The following is a 19,358-nucleotide window of genomic DNA, read 5'->3' as shown; positions in this document are numbered from 1 at the left end:
ACTTTAATTTGTATTCCAAACCTGTGACAAATGGGCGTGTTCACGTCGTTTTTCTCACTTAATCCCTCTTACTTATCGTATGTTTCTGGAGCGCATCTCAAACCGGGTAAGCTTCGTCGATTTTTCCTACTCGTCTCTTAGGGGATCCTGGGATTGAAACTCGCGGGAGAGTTTAGTAAGACGCAAAGAATTTCCGCTTTCGGTATCTTCGTCGCTAATAGATAATTGGAGGGATCTGTCCTCGCAAACAAGGGTATCCTGTAGAAGATGGAAGAATTACAGCCAATGTCAGCAGTTGAGCAAACTTCTTTCTGTGTGGAATTGATGAAGCGCCTGAACATTCAGCGAAAACAAGATTATTTGTGCGACATTACTTTGGTGACGAACGACGACAGAGAGTTTAAGGCTCACAGAAATGTTCTTTCCGCCGCAAGTCCGTTCTTTTGCAAGCTTCTGCAGAGCGACATGAAGGAGAATCGAGAAGGAATCGTTCGATTTGAGGAGATCTCAGGATCTGTTATGGAAGATATTTTGGAATTCGTCTACACAGGAACTGTGGAAGTAACTCAGGAGAATGCTAAGGAATTGATCGCCGCTGGGAACTACCTGATGATGCCGAGCTTGAAAACAGTTTCGGGGCGATTTTTGGATCAAGAAATGTCCATGTCTAACTGCATTTCAACTTTTTATTTTTGCTGAGAAATACGATTGTGGTGAGCTTATTGATAATAGTCAGGAATTCATCCTTTCAAACTTTTTGTCCGTAGCGACAATGCCTGAATTCTTACGCTTAGATGTTATAGAAACGGAACGGTGGCTATCAAGTGATGACATTGCGGTCGAAGTGGAAGCAGATGTTTTTAAGATAATTTTAAAGTGGATTGAACAGAATAAAAGTGAGCGGAAAGGAGTATTGGAAAAGTTGTTTCGTGACGTTCGAATGGACTTCTTATCGGGTGAGTACTTAATTGATGTCGTGACGAACGAATTTGTCCGAGAAAACTTTGTTTGTTTAAAGACTGCTCTGGATGCGTTGAAGAGGGCCACCTTTTCAGATGAAGATAGCCAACCTCAATCACCGAGAAAAGGGTTCGAAACAAGCGCTATTGTGGCTTGTGGAAGTGGATACCTCTTTTGTTACCTTCCTGAGAAGAACGAGTGGAAGCGTTTAGCCGACAGGCCCGACGGCTGCCCTGAGCACTTGGAAACTGACCCCGTTGTTAAATGTCGTGGCCAGCTGTATGCTTTTCAAGCTGCTGACAATGTGATGAGATATGATCCAGTTGTTAACAGTTGGTCTACACTGGACCTTTACGTGGACGATGCTGACTACAAGATAGTTGTCGTTAGAGGAGAAATTTATGCTGTGGGGATGGTTGATGGTGAAGACAAAACCACGGTCATAAGATATAATGTTGAGCTGTGTGCATGGGAAAGTTCTCTTGTCTCACGATGGCTACAGAACTGATGCTTGTGTTGTTGCAGCTGGAAGACATGTCCATGTGATTGGTGGGGGGCCTTGGGAAGGTCAATTCGTTGCTAAAGCTGAGAGATTTGACACTGTGGAAAACACATGGGAGGAAATTGCCGATATGAAGGAAGAAAGAGGCGGTGCTTTTGGAGTGGCCATGAAAGAAAAAATCTTTGTTGCTGGTGGAAGGCACAGAGAGGGAAACTCATTATTGCAAACATGTGAGATGTACAATATTTTAACAAATGAATGGCAACTTGTTGGGAGCTTGAATGCTCCTTGTGAATATGGCAACATGATTTGTCTCAACCAAAAATTGTATGTCCTAGGTGGAAAGAATGAACAAAATCAAGCTGAACTGAATATAGAATGTTTTGATCCAACAAAGGCAAAGTGGATTCAGAGGACAATCGTACCCGTGACGAAGTTTAAGAAAGGAAATAAGAACACATTCTGTGGGTGTGTACTGAAGCTTTCCAAAGGAGTGCTGGATAGACTCAGTGTTGTTGGGGAGAAGCCCCTTGGTTAATTTTTCCTTTGGAGGTGACTCATTACAATTAGGTAGTTAACAAATCAAAATTGGTTTAGCGTGATCAGTACTCTTAAAGTCTGATCTTTTAAGTACTTGTTTCTTCTGGTGACTTAGTTTTTTTTTTGCGGGGGGGGGGGGGCAACATGACTCAGGTTCTCGTGGAACATGACTTCGGGTGAGATGACTCTTGGATGACTTGATTGATTACCTTCATCATCAGTGGTCAAAATTTTGTGGACTCGTGAGGTGCAGCCAAGTATATCCGCAACAAATTATGACTACTGTAGTGAGAAATTGTTGTCAATAAGAATACAGACCTCACAAAACCTCTGTCCATTTATTTTCTACTACAATATTGTTAAATAAAATGATTCTATCAGTGCCTGACATGTTGCATGATATATTGACACAAGTAGCGTTGTCTGTACTCCTATCAACAATGGCAAATTAAGCAATCAGATTTCGACATTACACTGCCAATATTGTGGTAAAACAGAAAGTATTCTTGGGTATATCAACTATTTGTGTAATTAGTTTAGTGTGCTTGATTGAGGACATTAATTTTTTCTCTGAAATTTACGCTGCCTTGAGTAGAAATTGAATGAAGAATAAATAAACATAAAATTCTAATGGCTTGAGTCTAGTAGGATTTGGGAAAATCCATATCGTAGACCACTTTATATTTGTCTGAGGATAAGTTGTTAAAATAGAGATGGGAAACTAGCAACAGAGGAGTCATGAAGATCAAACACAGAAGAGTTTAATTCAAAACAATTACTGTCACCCTAGGGTGACATTGATCAGGCAATGGAGCACATAAAGTGGACTTCAAAATGGACTTTTCAAAGGCAGATACATGAAATATCAGTAGCACCTCAGTCGCACAACTTAGGGATTGACTATTAAATTTGTGATACTAGCTGTTTTTCTTTATTATTATCTTTTTATGTTTCAGCATTAACACAGTTTACTCCCTAAAGCTTTTTATAACCTATTGATATGTTTATCAACTACATATCAACATTATAACAATAGTCATAAGGTTCAAAATTGACATAGTACAAAAAACTCATTAGAACTAATAATCGTCGAAGCACAATTGGTTTTTCTATTTGAATTAATTCAGATGGCTAACTTAATTAATGCCTCTCTAAATGTGTGGTTAAGTAAATTAACATAAAAGGAATTCTAAATAGCTAGGCATACAACTAGCTATTCTGAAGGTTTCCTATTTTTAAAGTTTCCCCACTTTTTATGTAAAAATATTCAGTTATCTGTTATCTTAATTTTTCCTCTTTTTTTGTGAATATATTTATATGTATGTTTAGATTTTAAGGGACTTTAGGGTATTTAATTAAGGTGAAACAACCTTCACACAGCATGTTTAACCATTTATATGTATATCAATATATGTATTCAGTTGTTACCTAATTTTACAGTATCAATAGTTATCAATCACTGTTAAAGGTATTAAGATTAAGTAATAAATTTACATAGTCACTACAACAAAAGAATTTTTTTTCATTTCCGTCTTTTTCAAATTTTTTTCTCAGCTAGCTATTTATGATAACAGTATACTGAGTTGCTTTAAGCCTCAGCTGGATTCCAGCCTTAAGTTTCTTGCAGGCACTACAGTGCCACGGGCAAAGATCAGACTTGACATGGTTGAAATGTTACTTGAGTTCCCGCATTTGGAGGGAATAAGAGATATTTCCATCATGCTGGCTGTTGATCCATGTCTAACTACAAAGAGTGACAAAAATAGTTTGTCTTATAATTTTAATGCAAATAACTTTACTAGAAAGTTCCCCTCTTTCCCTCAAACAATGTTGCTTGGTAGTAATAAAGGAGAGAGAGAGAGAGAGAGAGAGAGAGAGGGGGGGGGGGGGGGCAGGGCTTGACACCAACTTTGCAACTTACTAGCCAAGTGGCTAGTGACATCTTAGATGTTAAGACAATTTCAGTTTGTTTACTAGTCAAACTGGCCAGTGGAAGTAAAAAACCACTGGCCAAAACTGAATTTCTACTAATCTGTGGCTAGTGGTTACTGTTAGTGTAGAGCTCTTGGGGGGGGGGGGGGGGGTAAATAACTGAGAGTAATCAGAAACAATTCAAAGGCATAAGAGCATGCCAAGACATTTGCCGTCATTGTAGTTAACCATTAACAACTATTATTATGCATTAAACTTACTATGTAACTCTGATTGGTCCAGAGCATACTGTCAATATACAATACTGTATGAAGTTGACATGAAAACCCAATATCTACAACAGATATTGGGTTATCAGGTCAAGTTCAAATCTGCCTGGTCTCCAAGTCCTTTATCCATGTTAATGTTTTCAAACTTTTGCAAACTCACGGGTGTATTCTTTTGCAGATTGTTTAATGACTGTAGAATAAAACAATTATTGAACTTGGGTTTTGCTTGATATCATGATTTCTCAAACCTTTTAGCTGTGTTATCTGCCTCAGCCTTTGCCTTTGGCAGATATTAACTCGGACCTCTGCACTGACAATTCATGATATAATGCCCAACCTCATCCAATAATTGCTTATTGTTTAAGTTGTACAAGTGTACATGCATAATCTGGTCATTATATCCCAAAGAGTGACTGCGATCTAACTTCTCCAAAGTCTATTATCACTGAATCACTCATTAAGATCAGGAGAATTGAGGAAATGATCACCAACTTCAAAAGCTCCTGATTGCTACACAAATTCTCCTTGTCAGCAGCTTAGGAAATGAATATAGAACTGTATAGAGAATGTGCATACTGATGTTGAGGTGTAAAGGGTTAATTGCAGTGGTATTTCCAAAGGAGTTGTTAACTTTCTGTGACCAGGCTCACAATTGTGCATTATATTGCAATATTTTTTGCTATAATTTTAAAATTTCATTTTCTATGATAATCAAATTATCATACCCACAGGATTTGCACCATAAATTTCTTTTAAGTCGCACCATCACACCTAACTATTTCCTATGATAACCAAACCATTCTAAACACAGGATTTGCAGCTAAATTTCCTTTAGAATGATCACACCTAACTTCCAAAAATTTTAAAGGATTTCCTGCTATTGTTCGATTCCTTATAAAAGAAGTACAGTTAGTTAGTTTAACTCAGTAGTTCAGAGTGTCAAGACCAGCGCTTACAAGCTCAGAACCTCTTGGTCACAAAAAAAGTAACTCCAGTATGTGTAACCTCAAGTTAGTGACCTATTCTACTAAGGATTTGCTTGCAATCACCCTTTCTTTTTAATCAGTATTATTTCTTTTGTACTTTCCTGTACAAATAAATTTTATTGTGGCTATAAGTCTGTCTCGTTGTTCAAATAACAAAATCAGAACCTGCCTCCGTCACATTTAGTCAGGGGCTCTTCCTACTTGCAAACTTTTAAAGAGCCCCTGATCAAATGAGAAAATATGTGGATTGAAAAAGACACTTTTAGTCATTTTAGCTCTGGGGAATGTTAATTCCACTGTAAAATTATTTGTTGCAGGTCTAGAAAGCAGATCAGGTCTGATATCCCAGATACCAGCGTAATTTTTATTGAGTAAGTTTAATCTAATGTGAAAGCAAATGCTGTAAAGATTAGTTTATTTGATGAAAATAACTTCAAAATAGATGGGAAATGGCAATTTGTAAAATGAATTCACAATTATTTGTAATAGTGCCAACCTTCCTAGCACACAGGTTTCTGCTTTGTCAAAAACCATAACTTAAACCCCCCCCCCTCTCCCTTTGAGTCCAATTTCAGTGGCTTCAATGCACTGAACGATTGATTGCTAGAATTTGGTGCAAAATAAATTCAGAGAAATGTTCCATACTATCACATGCTTCAACATGCTCATACACTTTAAAATTCCACACACCTGACTGATCATTACTCAGTTGTTTCCTATGACAGTATACCAAGATCTATATATTCATTAGAGTAATTAATGTGTATAATTATGGAAACCCAAAGGCGGCTTTTTCTGGCCCAGCCCCCCTCAACCTTTTCAGCCCTCCCACATCACCTTGTCATGATTACCAGAAAGTGTAACTCACCAGGCAAACTTTTTGTTAAATTTGACACTGATGACTAAAACCCTCTAAAAAAGCCAAGAGTTGTGAAGCAAACCAAAGAAATTGAAAAAAAAAAATTCATATATTTATCCAAAAGTGCATGCACCAGACTTGTGTGCAATGTGTAATTAAACCAATAAATTGCTGGTACAGTAAAACAGTGGACAAGAAGAGCCACCCAGTGGATGTCCATTGCTAAATTAATATTATTATTATTATTAAACAGCAAAGGGTATTTTTAATCAGTGAATATTTCGAATTGTACCTCACGTAAATCGTCCAGGGCAGCACTAATATCCAGTTGAAATATTCATTATGTCTTCGACCAAATGCTCCCTCTCCTTGCAGTTTACTTGGTGTACTATAAACGTTTGAGGAAAGAGGGATAGGCTTAGCTTTTCAGAAATCTTTATCGGGAAACTATTTCTGTTGGAATTTTTTAAGAATCACCAAGCCTCACTTCCAATGAACTACGTCCAACATCTTGTTTCCTTAAACTCGTCTCCAGAGTCACTGGAGCGATTCTTGGGCGAAGACGAAGAGGGGTATGGGAACGAGGTAAGAACTTCCGCTTGCTTTTTATTCCACATCACTAGTAGATATTTGGAGGGATCTGTTCAATAAAAATGGAAGAATTACCGCTATTCTCAGCCGTTAAGCAAACTTCTTTCTGTGCGGAATTGATGAAGTGCCTCAATATGCAGCGAAAACAAAATTATTTGTGCGGCATTACTTTGGTTTCCAATGATAACAGAGAGTTCAAGGCTCACAGAAATGTTCTTTCCACCGCAAGTCCGTTCTTTTGCAAGCTTCTTCAGAGCGACATGAAGGAGAATCGAGAAGGGATTATTTAATAATAATAATAATAATAATAATAATAATAATTTAATATTTATATTGCGCAAATTAACATGTGGATATGATCAGATGCGCATCACAACACTTTTCGGGGTACTTTAGCCGGACTGTATCAGCAGTTTACAAACAATCGAAGGAAACTTATTTGAAGATGCCCCCTCCCCCCAGTTCCCAGTAAACAGGCCAGACCACATCACAGTAAACTCGTGAGTGGGCTCTTTAACGTCCCCTACCTAACCAAATTAACTCATTAATAGATGCAGGAGACGGGACCTACGGTTTATTCGTCCTTATCCGAGAAGACTAGAATGTCTATCCATTTCTTGATATTATAGAAAGGTAGCGCATTGTCCTCAGTTATTTTAAGACCTGGAGTGTTGGTCCGGCCAGGGCTCGAACCATCGACCTCGACCTCCCGCACAACAATCCAGCGCTCTAACCAATTGAGCTAACCGGGAGGCGGTTTGATTTGGGGAGATCTTAGGATCTCTTATGGAAGATGTTTTGGAATTCATCTACACTGCAACTGTGGAAGTAACGCAGGAGAATGCCGAGGAATTGATCGCAGCTCAGCAAGAAATTATTTGATGCCATAACGAGCTTGAAAACTGTTTCTGGTCGAGTTTTGAAACGAAAAATGTCCTGAACCTTAACTGTATTTCAACCTTTTGCTTCGCAGAGAAGTACGATTGAGACGAGCCTATCAACGCCAGTACGCGTTTTATTAGCAAGAGCATCGTTTCCGTGGCAAAAATGGATGAATTTTTGCACTTGGAAGCTAAAGAGGTCGAGAGATGGATTTCGTCCGACGAGATTACAGTATATAATAATAATAATAATAATAATAATAATAATAATAATAATAACTTTTATTTATATAGCGCTCATATCCTGAGCTCATGGCGTTTTACAACACTGTGCGGGGGAATTTACTAGACTGCTAAGCAGTTTACAATCAATGAAAGGCGAATCTAACAGATGCCCCCTACCCCCCAATTCCCAGTAAACAGGCCAGACCACATCACAGTAAACTCGTGAGTGGGTTCTTTAACGTCCCCTGCCTAACCAAATTAACTAATAGATGCAGGAGACGGGACCTACGGTTTATTCGTCCTTATCCGAGAAGACTAGAATGTCTATCCATTTCTTGATGTTATAGAAAGGTAGCACATTCTCCTCAGTTATTTTAAGACCTGGAGTGTTGGTCTGGCCGGGGCTTGAACCCTCGACCTCCCGCACAACAGTCCGGCGTTCAACCAATTGAGCTAACTAGGAGGCGGGAGTTCAACCGGGAGTTGAAGAGGAAACTGATGTTTTAACAATCATATTAGACTGGGTAAACTTTAGGAAGAACGAGCGAAAAGCAGCATTTGAAGAGTTCATGTTTAGTCACGTTCGACTGTATTTTCTATCACGTGACTGTCTGGAGGATGTCTTGACAAACGAACTTGTTCGTGACAGTGCTCTTTGCCTACGGCTAACGCTAGATGCTACTATAAAGATGGCTACTTTTTTCGATGAAGATCATCTCCCAAAGTCACCGAGAAAGGGATATGATACATGTGTTATTGTTGCTCGTGGTGGCAAGTACACTTTTTGTTATCTCCCTGAAGAGGACCTGTGGATGCGCTTACCAGATGGTCTGAAGGACATAAACGCCAGTACAACTCATATGATTACTCCGTTGTCAGTTGTTCACCTTCTCCGTTTGTCACGAATCAGAGAGATACGATCCAGTTTTTAACGCTTGGTCCGAGCTGAACTTAAGCAATGATTCTGCAAAGGTAGTCGTTGTTGAAAAAGAGATTTATGCTGTTGATGGTGACCTCTGAAAAACTGCTATGAAGAGGTACAATGTAGAGAAGTATGCATGGGAGACACTTCACACATCTCATGGACAGTGCAGAAAGATTGCTTGTGCTGTTGCAGCCGGCAGCCGTCTGTACATGTTGGGTGGGAGAAATCAAGTCACATAGGATTACTCCGCAAAAGATGAGAGATTCGATACCATGGAGAACAAATGGGAGGAAATCGCAGACATGCTAGAAGAAAGAAGCCAAGCTTTTGGAGTGGCTTCTCGAGGAAAAATCTTCCTTGCTGGAGGAACAAACTGGACAGGGGACGTACAAACTTATGAGACGTACACTACGTCGACAAATGAGTGGCAATATGTTGTGAACTTCAGTGTTCCACGTTCTTGTGGTAGTATGGTTTGAGTGGAAAGCTGTACGTACTGGGTGGATCAAATGAGAGGAACCAAACTGAATTGAGTGTTGAATGTTTTGACACTGCAAAGGACCAATTTATCCACAAAACAACCATCGCAGTGGCAATCATCGACCCAAGAAATAAATACGCATTCACTGGCACTATTCTTAAGCTATCCAGAGAACTACTAGATTAATCAAAGATTGTCGCAATCGGGGAGTAGTCTCCTAGAAATTTAACAGCTGTGGAATCAGAGAGCCTAATATTTAGACAATGGCGTAGAGCAGGCATAAGCATTTGTCTTTCATTGAATTTTTATATTAGCTTACCTAAGGGAATGCGAAGTCGTAAGCATGGGAGGTACTTCACTCATCTGATGGAGTGTGTAGAGTGAATGTTCATATTGCTGCAGCTGGCATCCATCTGTATATGTTTGGTGGATAGGATCCAAACACAATGTAATCCGTCACGAGGGTTTAAGAGATTTGACACTTGAAAACAATTGGGAGGAATTTGTAGACATGCTCGAAGTACGACTCGACGCTTTTGCAGCGGCTTCTCAAGAGGAAATCCTCGTCACTAGAGGATTACGCAATGAGGAAATATTAAAAACTGGCGAGATGTACAATACATCAACAAACGAATGCCAACTTGTTGTAAGCTTGAATATTCCACAACATTACGGAAGTATGGTTTGTCTGAAAGAAAAGCTGTACATACTGGCTGGAAGAAATGAAAGTTTAAGGGGCCAAACCAAACTAAGTGTTGAATGTTTTGACACAGCTAAGGACACATGGATCCTTACAACAATGGCACCAGTCACCTCATACCTGTTGTTTGGCTGTGTTCTGAGGTTCTTGGGGAGTAGTCCCTCAAACGCACTACAGCCTCGAAATAAAAGAGCTTAAATATAATGTTCCCGACGATGGGTGAGCAAACAAAGTTCATCGTGTATGATACACGACGAATTTTATTTGACTGGCCTAAGGATTAACTCGAGGAGGGGCCGAGAAAAATCATAGGTCATACTGCGATGGCTGCTTTTGGTTGTTAATCTGATAGTTAAACTCCGTATCGCAACATGGCATATACAGGCATGTGGCAAGCACTGGACTGCTACATCATTAAACTTGATTCCTGTTAGACACCTTTACAGTCAAAAGCGACTTGTCACTGTGTTAATGGGCTCACTCATTAACCCTTTACACCCTAACATCAGTATGCATATTCTCCATACTGTTTTCTATACATTTTATAGGGTGTTAACTGGGAGAATTTGTTTTACTATCAAGAGCTTCCTCAGTTAATGATCATTTCCTTTATTCTCCTGACCTTGATGCGTGATTCAGGGGTGATATTGTAAGGAGAATTTAGATGCTGGTCACTCTTAGGGGCTAAAGGATTAAGGAGCTTATCAGGAAGTAGAATAATGAGCATGCATATTTTCCTCAAAACTAGGATTGAATTTCCTCCAAACCGAAAACCCGTTAAGAGTAATGATACAAACTGAGGTTAGATGATGCAGGAACCACATAAGCAGTTAATTAAAAGTGTAAAATCTTTAAAAAACAAAAAAAAAAAATCACTGTCTAGAAAAGGAAGCGTCTTAAGCTGCACGGAGTCCCAAACTCGAAACTGCAACATTTATAATTCGAAAATCATGTCTCGAAAGTAATTCAATTCAGTAAACCGAAACGCCTGAACTTCTTTCTTCGAGCAGAAAAATTGGTGTATTGATTTATTGAAGGTACAATCGTTTTCTGAAGAAATGAAGCGAACATTGCACCAGCCGAATAGATTAACATTGTTAATTTACGTCATCGAGAAAAAGCGAGGAGATACCTTCTGAATACAATACCTTAATGTAACTGATTGTTTTGTTTTATTTTGTTTTAAGCATAATGGGAATTGGCAAGTATTTTAAGGTCACTCAGTCAGATCGAATTTCGTTTATTTTCCTGAAAATTACAGTGGATTTTCTATCCTTAACTGCTAAAGTATTATTCTTCTCTTCTCCGCAGCTCAGTGACATTTGAGCGAAATTTCCGGAAAGTAAAATGACTCTTCATGCCTGTAACTCAATATCATTTCTGCTGATTTGAACAATAGGGTCATCCTGTCATCCTAATCAATAAGCCCTATGCCGTTACACCCCAGTTTTTAAATTTCGCCCCTGGCGGGGGAAGGGGGGGGGGCGTGGAGGATTTCAGGGGATCGTATGGTTTTTCAGGGGAATGGAGGGGGGATCAGTTCTCGCCCGGTCCTTAGTCAATTTCGTGCACGTTGGATTTGAACAATTCAAATTCCTATTTAAACATTATAACTTGGATATATCAACGAAGTTGAAGTGGTAAATTGGCCACCGTAACGATTAAAAAAGCTGACGTTTCGAGCGTTAGCCCTTCGTCGGAGCGAATAGAGGAATTGTGGGTTGTGTGTGCTTTTAAAGGCAGAGAATGGAGCTACGTTATTGGTGGGAACATGGCAACGAGAAAAACAAGAATAAATTAGTGGAATGAAAAGCGCTCGTTGATCCGTGTGATACATTGCCCAAACGTATCAACAGAATATTTTCCCAAGAGAATCCAGCGTCTGAATTTCCCTCTTTCTCTCGAGGTTCTTCCAGTCCCCCGAAATTAATATTGTTTTACTACTCCCCCTCACAGTCTCCCAGTGGACTCGGGAAAGAAGAATCGAGCGGGCATGTAAGAAAGTGGGAACCATACTTCCGCTTTCGAAATTTTCCAGTGTAATCCATATTATCAACAACGTTTGAGCAGAATCTGCCGACAGAAATAAGGACGCTCTGTTAAAGATGGAAGATTTACAGCCCATCTCAGCCACTGAACAATCGACTTTCTGTGTGGAACTGTTGAAGCGCCTAAACATTCAGCGAAAACAAGATTATTTGTGCGACATTACTTTGGTGACGAACGACGACAGAGAACTAAAGGCTCACAGAAATGTTCTTTCCGCTGTAAGTCCGTTCTTTTGCAAGCTTCTGCAGAGCGACATGAAGGAGAATCGCGAAGGGATTATTCATTTTGAGGAGATTCCAGGATCTGTTATGGAAGATGTCTTAGCATTCATCTACACTGGAACTGTGGAAGTGACTCAGACGAATGCCGAGGAACTGATCGCCGCAGGGAATTATCTTATCATACCGAGCTTGAAAACTTTTTCAGGACGATTTCTAGAAAGAGAAATGTCTAACTCAAATTGCATCTCGACCTTTTACCTCGCTGAGAAATACGATTGTGAGGAGCTAATACACAACAGCAGGAAATTCATCAACGAAAATTTCACGTCCATAGGAGAAGAGGATGAGTTTCTGAGTTTGCAGGCTAAGGAAGTGTCTAGGTGGATTTTAAGTGACGAGATTGCTGTGGAAGCGGAAGTCAGCGTCTTCAAGATCATACTGAAGTGGGTTGAACACAATAAGAGCGAGCGAAAAGAAACATTTGAGGAATTGTTTCGTCACGTTAGATTAAGTTTTCTGTCGCGTGACTGTTTGGAGGATGTCGTGACAAACGAACTGGTACGTGAGAATTTGGCTTGTGTGAAGCTGGTCATGGATGCTATTGCAAAGATGGCTACTTTTGTCGATGAAGATGATCTGTCGAAGTCACCGAGAAAGGGATATGATGCGCGTGTTATTACTGCTCGTGGTGGCATGTACACTTTTTGTTATCTCCCTGAAGAGGACCTGTGGAAGCGCTTACCAGATGGTCTGAGGGACATAAACGCCAGTTCAACTGAGATGATAAAATTCCGTGATCATTTGTTTGCCTTTTCCCGCTCTCAAAAGTCAGAGAGATACGATCCTCTTTTTAACGCTTGGTCTGAGCTAAACTTAACTATAAGTTATGCCAAGGTAGCCGTTCTTAAAGGAGAAATTTATGCTGTTGATGTTGACACATTTCGCAGGAAAACTGCTACGAAGAGGTACAATGTAAAGCAGTATATATGGGAGACACTTCACTCATCTCATGGACAGTGTAGAGATAATGCTTGTGTTGTTGCAGCCGGCAGCCATCTATACATGTTTGGTGGGTGGGATTTAGACACCGGGGATTACTCCGCCAAAGCTGAGAGATTCGACACCGTGGAGAACAAGTGGGAGGAAATTGCAGACATGCGAGAAGAAAGGAGCCGAGCTTTTGGAGTGGCCTTTCAAGAAAAAATCTTCATTGCTGGAGGAATAAGCAGGAAAGGAAAATTACAAACTTGTGAGATGTACACTACATCGACAAATGCGTGGCAATGCATTGCGAACTTGAATATTCCACGTTATGATGGTAGTATGGTTTGTCTGAATGGACAGCTGTACGTACTGGGTGGATTAAATGAGAGAAGCCAACCTGAACTGAGTGTTGAATATTTTCACCAGGCAAATGGACAATGGATCCAGAAAACAACCGTACCAGTAACGAACATTGACAAAGGAAATAAAAAAGTATTCACTGCCTGTCTTCTAAAGCTCTCCAGAGAATTACTAAACAAATTAAAGAATGTCGGAAAGTAGTTTCTCCGACACTTTTCATCTTTGGATTTAGCCATGATGTTCGTGGTAGACAGCAGGCAGAGGCATTCGTTTTTTTTAATGCTCTTAATTTAGTAGCTCACCTTATGAAAGGCTGAGTTAAATCAGTGGTCACTTTTGACCAGTTGCCGTTTGTTGTAAACCTTTTACTTTAAACTCTCTCACTAAGGATTACATGCGTTTGCTGTAAACCTTTTACTTTAAACTCTCTCACAGAAGATTGCATGTGTCGTCATGTTTACAACACCCGACTTCAACTTTCACACTGACTGCCTCTGAAGTCAAAAAGAAGACGAAACAGGTCTCAACGGACAGACTAGCTTACTATAGATGAGGAAAGATGGTTACGATATCGGCGCTTGTCCACCGCTAGTTGGACCGCACAAAATGCACTGGTAAATACAACGTACCGCACCAAACTTCTTAGGGAACGTCTCCTTCTTTATTACTGTATTGTACCGTGAAACTAAAAATTGATTCGAGAAATTAGGGACATGCAGATAAACGAAGAAATGCATCAGATACATCAAACTTACATTATTGCCGGATCTGGCGAGAGTAGAAATCGATTAAACCTTTCCTTTCTTTCCTTTACTGATTTCTTTCCTCAGAGCAAGTGCTTACCAAACTGATCAAAAGGCCTTTTATCGTCTACATTGAATTACACTTAGGAGTGCGTGATCAGCCACCTAGTGTGACTTAAAGGATTATTAACTAAATCAAACAACGAAACAGAACTCGTGCTATAGGGGCACTTACAGTTACCATTGAGGAATTATATTTGAAACCTGCTGAACTCAGCGAAATACACAGTGCAGAATAAAACGCACTTCCTTTTCTCGCTACTAGATCTATCTTTGTAGAGATGCATGCCCCACACTTGGTTGTAATGCGTAAATCAACCAATAAAGTTGCCGGTAAAACAGTAAAGGGTACGATTAACCAGCCATTGATTCGATTAGCACTTCCTCTTTATGGTCAGTACTCCTATCGCATTGACATATTTATGCCTTTGACGTAGTGTTCTCATCATACTTATCACTGAAGGCCAAACATAACGGGATTTGTTCCTTAATCCTTTAAACCCTTGGGGTGATCAGCATCGAATTTCTCCCCACAATATCACACATGAAAGTCATAAACTGAAAAAATGATCGTGAGGTCAAAAAGCTCTTGATTGTTAACCACATTCTCCATAAAAAACGGTAGCAAAAGAAATTTTTAGAGAACAGTATGGAGAACATGCAAACTGATGTTAGCATGTAAAGGGTTAACGGGGTACTGAAGAATGCCCCCTCTTATCATTTATTTTTGGGATGTCACGCAATTCTCTCACCCTGTAACGAGGAGAGTCTACAATGCGTGACGTCCTAAGTACCAGATGCGTAGAAAAACGGGTCTGCCCGCATTTTTCAAAATATGTGTACAAGTTTCTCTATAAGAACTTATATAATTACGGATTACGGATTAGATTACTTAAAATCGAATTTTTCACGAATAAGTTGAATGGCGAATTCGATAAACAGAGATATATCAGTGGATAAGAAGAAAGGAATCCTTGATTTGTTGTTAGAATAACTGCACCACGGACCAGACCAAATGCATTAATTAAGCGTTCCTTGCGCGGGGAGAATGGAACCTACACTGAGCGGCGCGGGAAAACGCAGTACTGAGGACCATTTTGGCTGCTTCTGATTGGTTAGAATACTTGCATCTATACTCTGGTTCACTAGAGGGTTGTGCATATGATTTTGGATACCTTTGGTAGCTTACTACCTTTAACATTGATTGCTTGTTAGGATAGGACACTATCAGCCTTGTTTTACACAAGGGGTGTATATGGGCTTGTTGGAAACAGAGAAATCGACCAAAATGGTCGGTCGACTAGCAAACAACACTGTGTGAATATTCGATTGATCAAGCCTACCTAGTATTACTCGATCTTAGTGACATTTTATCTTTTTATAGTTTCTGATACAATTGTAATTTTTATTATATTTCTGTATGTATTATACTCCTGTATGTATCTATTATAACATAGTATATCATTGTAAAATATTAGGCAATTCAGCCCCTTGGCTGCGGTGTAATATTTGTTTTTAAACTATTAAACAAGAAATAAAATGCCAGAACAGCAATTGCTCCAAACGAAAAAACTGCCTTTATCCCTTTACACCTTAACATCAGTATTCATATTCTCCACACTCTTCTATTTACATTTCCTATGGAGTTGACAAAGAGAATTTGATTGACAATCAGAATCACTGTCTTTATTCTTAAACACGAAAACCCAAATGCAAAAACAGAAAAAAAGAAAATCTTAGTTATTAGAAAATTTTATCTCTGTGTGTTCAGTGAAAGTTGAATCTTTCGAATACATTTTAATACATTTTTCGAATATATTTGAATATACAATACATTTTTCGAATATATTTTTAAAAGCACTACATTAAATGGCAATGCAAAAAATTACGAAAACGGCTAGGAAATAGCAACATGTTAATGGACAAGCCGTTCTATATCTGAAAAAATTAGGTTTCCTAAACAGATATTATTAGACAGAGGTATTGATTAATTTAAGGATTAGTCTAATTATAAAGGAAAGAATGGTCACAGTTTAGCAAAGATGTGTATGTAAACCTACAACGTAATAAAATCTGATCGAATCTCTGTTTGTAGCTATGCTCGTACCCGAGTCACGTCAGAATCAACTGCGGTAATCTTTCAGTGGCCCAACTGTATCTTGATCAGTAACTCTTGTTCTATTCAGAGCCAGTAAAATGTTTGGTTAACAAAATATTCTTTTTAAACTCATCCGGCTCGGTTGCTCGCTTAAATCTTCTCGTCTCCAGAGTTCTCCCGGCCTGGGCTCGGGAACTGAGATGAAAAATTGGGAACCAGCTATACTTCCGCTTTCGATATCTTTGCCCTGTGTTCCTCAATATCAGCAACATTATGAGCGAATCTGTTGGGGGAAATAAGGATATTCTGTAAATTAGGGAAGATATAGAGCCTATCTCAGCTGCTAAAGAAGTGTTGTTCTGTGTGGAATCGATGAAGTACCTCAATATACAGCGAAGACAAGATTGTTTATGCGACATTACTTTCCAAAGATAACAGAGAGAATGTTCTTTCCGCTGCAAGTTCGTTCTTTTTCAAGCTTGTTCAAAGCGACATGAAGGAGATTCGCGAAGTGGTTATTCGATTTGGGGAGATTTCAGGCTTCGTTAAATGGGCAGCCAAGAGGAGAATGCTAAGGAACTGATCGCTGCAGGAAATTGTCTGATCATACCAAGCTTGAAAACTAGTGTTTCATGGCGGTTTTTGGAACGGGAAATGCCACACATGAACTGTATTCCAACCTTTTACCTCGCTGAGAAATACGATTGTGACGAGCTTATCAACACCAGCAGGCGTTTTATTTACGTGACCATCGTGTCCGTGGCAAAAATGGATGAATTTTTGCACTTGGAAGCTAAAGAGATCGAGAGGTGGACATTATCCGATGAGATCAGTAAAAGTAAAAAAGGAAGCTGATGTTTATAAAATCATACTAGATTGGGTTAACCAAAAAAGGAACGAGCGAATAGCAACATTTGAAGAATTGTTTGGTTACGGTCGATTGGGTTTTCTGTCGCGTGACTGTCTGGAGGATGTGGTGACAAAAGAACTTGTTCGTGACACTGCTGTTTGTTTGAGGCTGACATTAGATGCCACGATAACGATGGCTACATTTGCCGGTGACGATGTCCCGAAGTCACCCAGAAAGGGCCATTATACACGTGTTATTGTTGCCCGTGGTGACAAGTACGCTTTTTGTTATCTCCCTGAAGAGGATCTGCGGATGCGCTTACCAGATGGTCTGAAAGACAAGGCTGCCCATTTAACTCAGATGGTGTCCGGCAGTTGTTCACATTTACCATTTACCAAAATGCAGAGAGGTGGATCCTGTTTTAAACGTTTGGTCCGAGTTAAACTTGAAAGCAGGTCTTGTAAAGGTGGCAGTTGTTTAGGAGAAATTCATGCCGTGTTGAAGTTGACCTCTACAAAACTGCTACGAACAGGTACAACGTAGAGTAGTATACACAGCAGAAAATTCACTCATCCTTACAACAGTGCATAAGTAATTCTTGCGTTGTTGCGGCCGGCAGCCATCCGTAGTGTGTTTGGTGGGAGGGATCTAGTCGCAACGGAATACGTCGCAAAAGCTGAGAGATTCAACACCGTAGAAAACAAGTGGGAGGAAATCGCAGACATGCGAGAGGAGAGGGGCGAAGCTTTCGGAGTGGCTTCCCGAGAAAATTAACAAATGGTAAACACCACAGCGTACACTATTGAGTTATGGATGTACGCGGGAGGTTGCTAAGCACGAAAGAAGCGTAAGAGTCGCTCGAGGCGATAGCCGAGAGCGACTCTAGCTTCTTGAGTGCTTAGCAAACCTCCCAAGTGCATCCATAACTCAATAGTGTACGCTGTGGTGTTTACCATTTGTTTTATAACATAACATCGATACATTGTAGCCATAGAATTTCCCTTTTATTGAACCAAAAATGTTCGTGTAGTCTTACATGACCGAACAAAACAAGAGCGCGAAAACTAGGCATTGCACGGGTATGTTCGTCAAGTCAATCGAAGACAAATGTGATCATGTTTACTGAAATTCATGAAAAAAAGCTCTTTCTGAGCTTTGTATCTACAGCTAATCGTTGCAATTGCTCAATCACGAGCGAAGTTTCTGACGAAAGTGAAAAACTGTCCTCAAATGTCATTTAAAAATTGACTCAATTTCGGAGGAAGAATTGTTGAAAACAATTTGCAAGTTTTGAATACTGCAGTCGCCGAAAAGCGATTTCGTTGGCACTTGTTTGGTCTGGAACGACATGGATTGCTTAGAAACTTCTGATGACTTGCTGTGGTTGTTAGTGGAGGAAGAAAAGGCTCTCGACAAGACTTGACTGCAGTTGTGCAGTTGTGATGTCGATGGACGAGAGTTGTAGCTCACCAGAGACTGTTCACTGCGGTGTCCTGAAATGGCCATGATGTGGCGGTTAGAAATCCCAGCGTTGGACCAGAGAGTGATGGCAGTAGCTCTTACACAATGATTTGTGTAAACTTTGGATAAATTCGCTTCTTCGCTGATATTTTTCATCATTTTAGTGAGGCTGTGTATTCCAAGCGGTCGTGCTTCGTACCAAACTGCATCTTCGGCTGCACAGTTTTTCTTCGGATACTGGAAAAAGGCAGTGCAATTTGGATTGACTTTCTGCAGGTATAGTTTCAGCGCTTTGTAGCCGTCTCCTTGATCTTGTGTTTCATACATTCTTGCTTCTTTTTCTGTGCTCTCTACATCGTTCAATCCTCCAGGATGATTCTTTGACATTTCATCATGGCTCATTGTTGCGTACCTTCGTCCAGCCGCATCAATTTCGAACCTGAAGCTCTTCGTTGTTAAGCTTCTTTGACCTTCACGGCCCCTTCGGCAAAAAAAAAGGACAACATGAAACCAAACGTTCCTCAGCAAGGAAAGTGGTTGAGAGGAGGAAAAGACTTTGCTGGATTTCAACTTCTGGAGGTCTTCCTCTTCGATAGCAGGTTTGTGTGTGACATTTTCTTTGCCGCTTCGCTTAAGGCTTCTTATTTGTGCATCTAACATCAAGTTTGATCTTGAAAATCT

The 19,358-nt window shown here is 39.9% G+C and overlaps 3 protein-coding genes and 1 pseudogene across 3 annotated transcripts in view; 3 read left to right on the top strand and 1 right to left on the bottom strand.

Moving 5' to 3' along the window:
- Positions 1–137: 137 nt before the first annotated feature.
- LOC111345511 (kelch-like protein 24) lies at positions 138–3,517 on the top strand. Its single transcript, XM_088738157.1, is given in 3 exon segments — positions 138–690; positions 692–1,434; positions 1,436–3,517. Coding segments are annotated over 3 exon segments (1,731 nt in total). The 5' UTR covers positions 138–267; the 3' UTR covers positions 2,001–3,517.
- A 3,220-nt stretch (positions 3,518–6,737) lies between these two features.
- On the top strand, positions 6,738–9,337 carry LOC148719913 (kelch-like protein 24; annotated as a pseudogene).
- A 2,041-nt stretch (positions 9,338–11,378) lies between these two features.
- Positions 11,379–14,529, top strand: LOC148719912 (kelch-like protein 11). The gene has a single exon (XM_088738154.1). It carries the CDS (start codon positions 11,957–11,959, stop codon positions 13,664–13,666), a length of 1,710 nt encoding a protein of 569 aa, XP_088594280.1. The 5' UTR covers positions 11,379–11,956; the 3' UTR covers positions 13,667–14,529.
- A 3,669-nt stretch (positions 14,530–18,198) lies between these two features.
- LOC148719911 (uncharacterized) overlaps positions 18,199–19,358 on the bottom strand; it is a 1,951-nt gene continuing 791 nt past the window's right edge. Inside the window, exon 2 of the mRNA XM_088738156.1 lies at positions 18,199–19,358. This exon is cut by the window's right edge and continues 209 nt beyond it. Within this exon, the coding sequence (XP_088594282.1) occupies positions 18,450–19,358 (909 nt within the window). The 3' untranslated portion in view covers positions 18,199–18,449.

Source organism: Stylophora pistillata, chromosome 11, assembly GCF_964205215.1.
Source record: "Stylophora pistillata chromosome 11, jaStyPist1.2, whole genome shotgun sequence".
In the NCBI taxonomy this organism is placed as follows: Eukaryota; Metazoa; Cnidaria; class Anthozoa; order Scleractinia; family Pocilloporidae; genus Stylophora; species Stylophora pistillata.
This window is presented reverse-complemented; position numbering and strand designations above follow the sequence as displayed.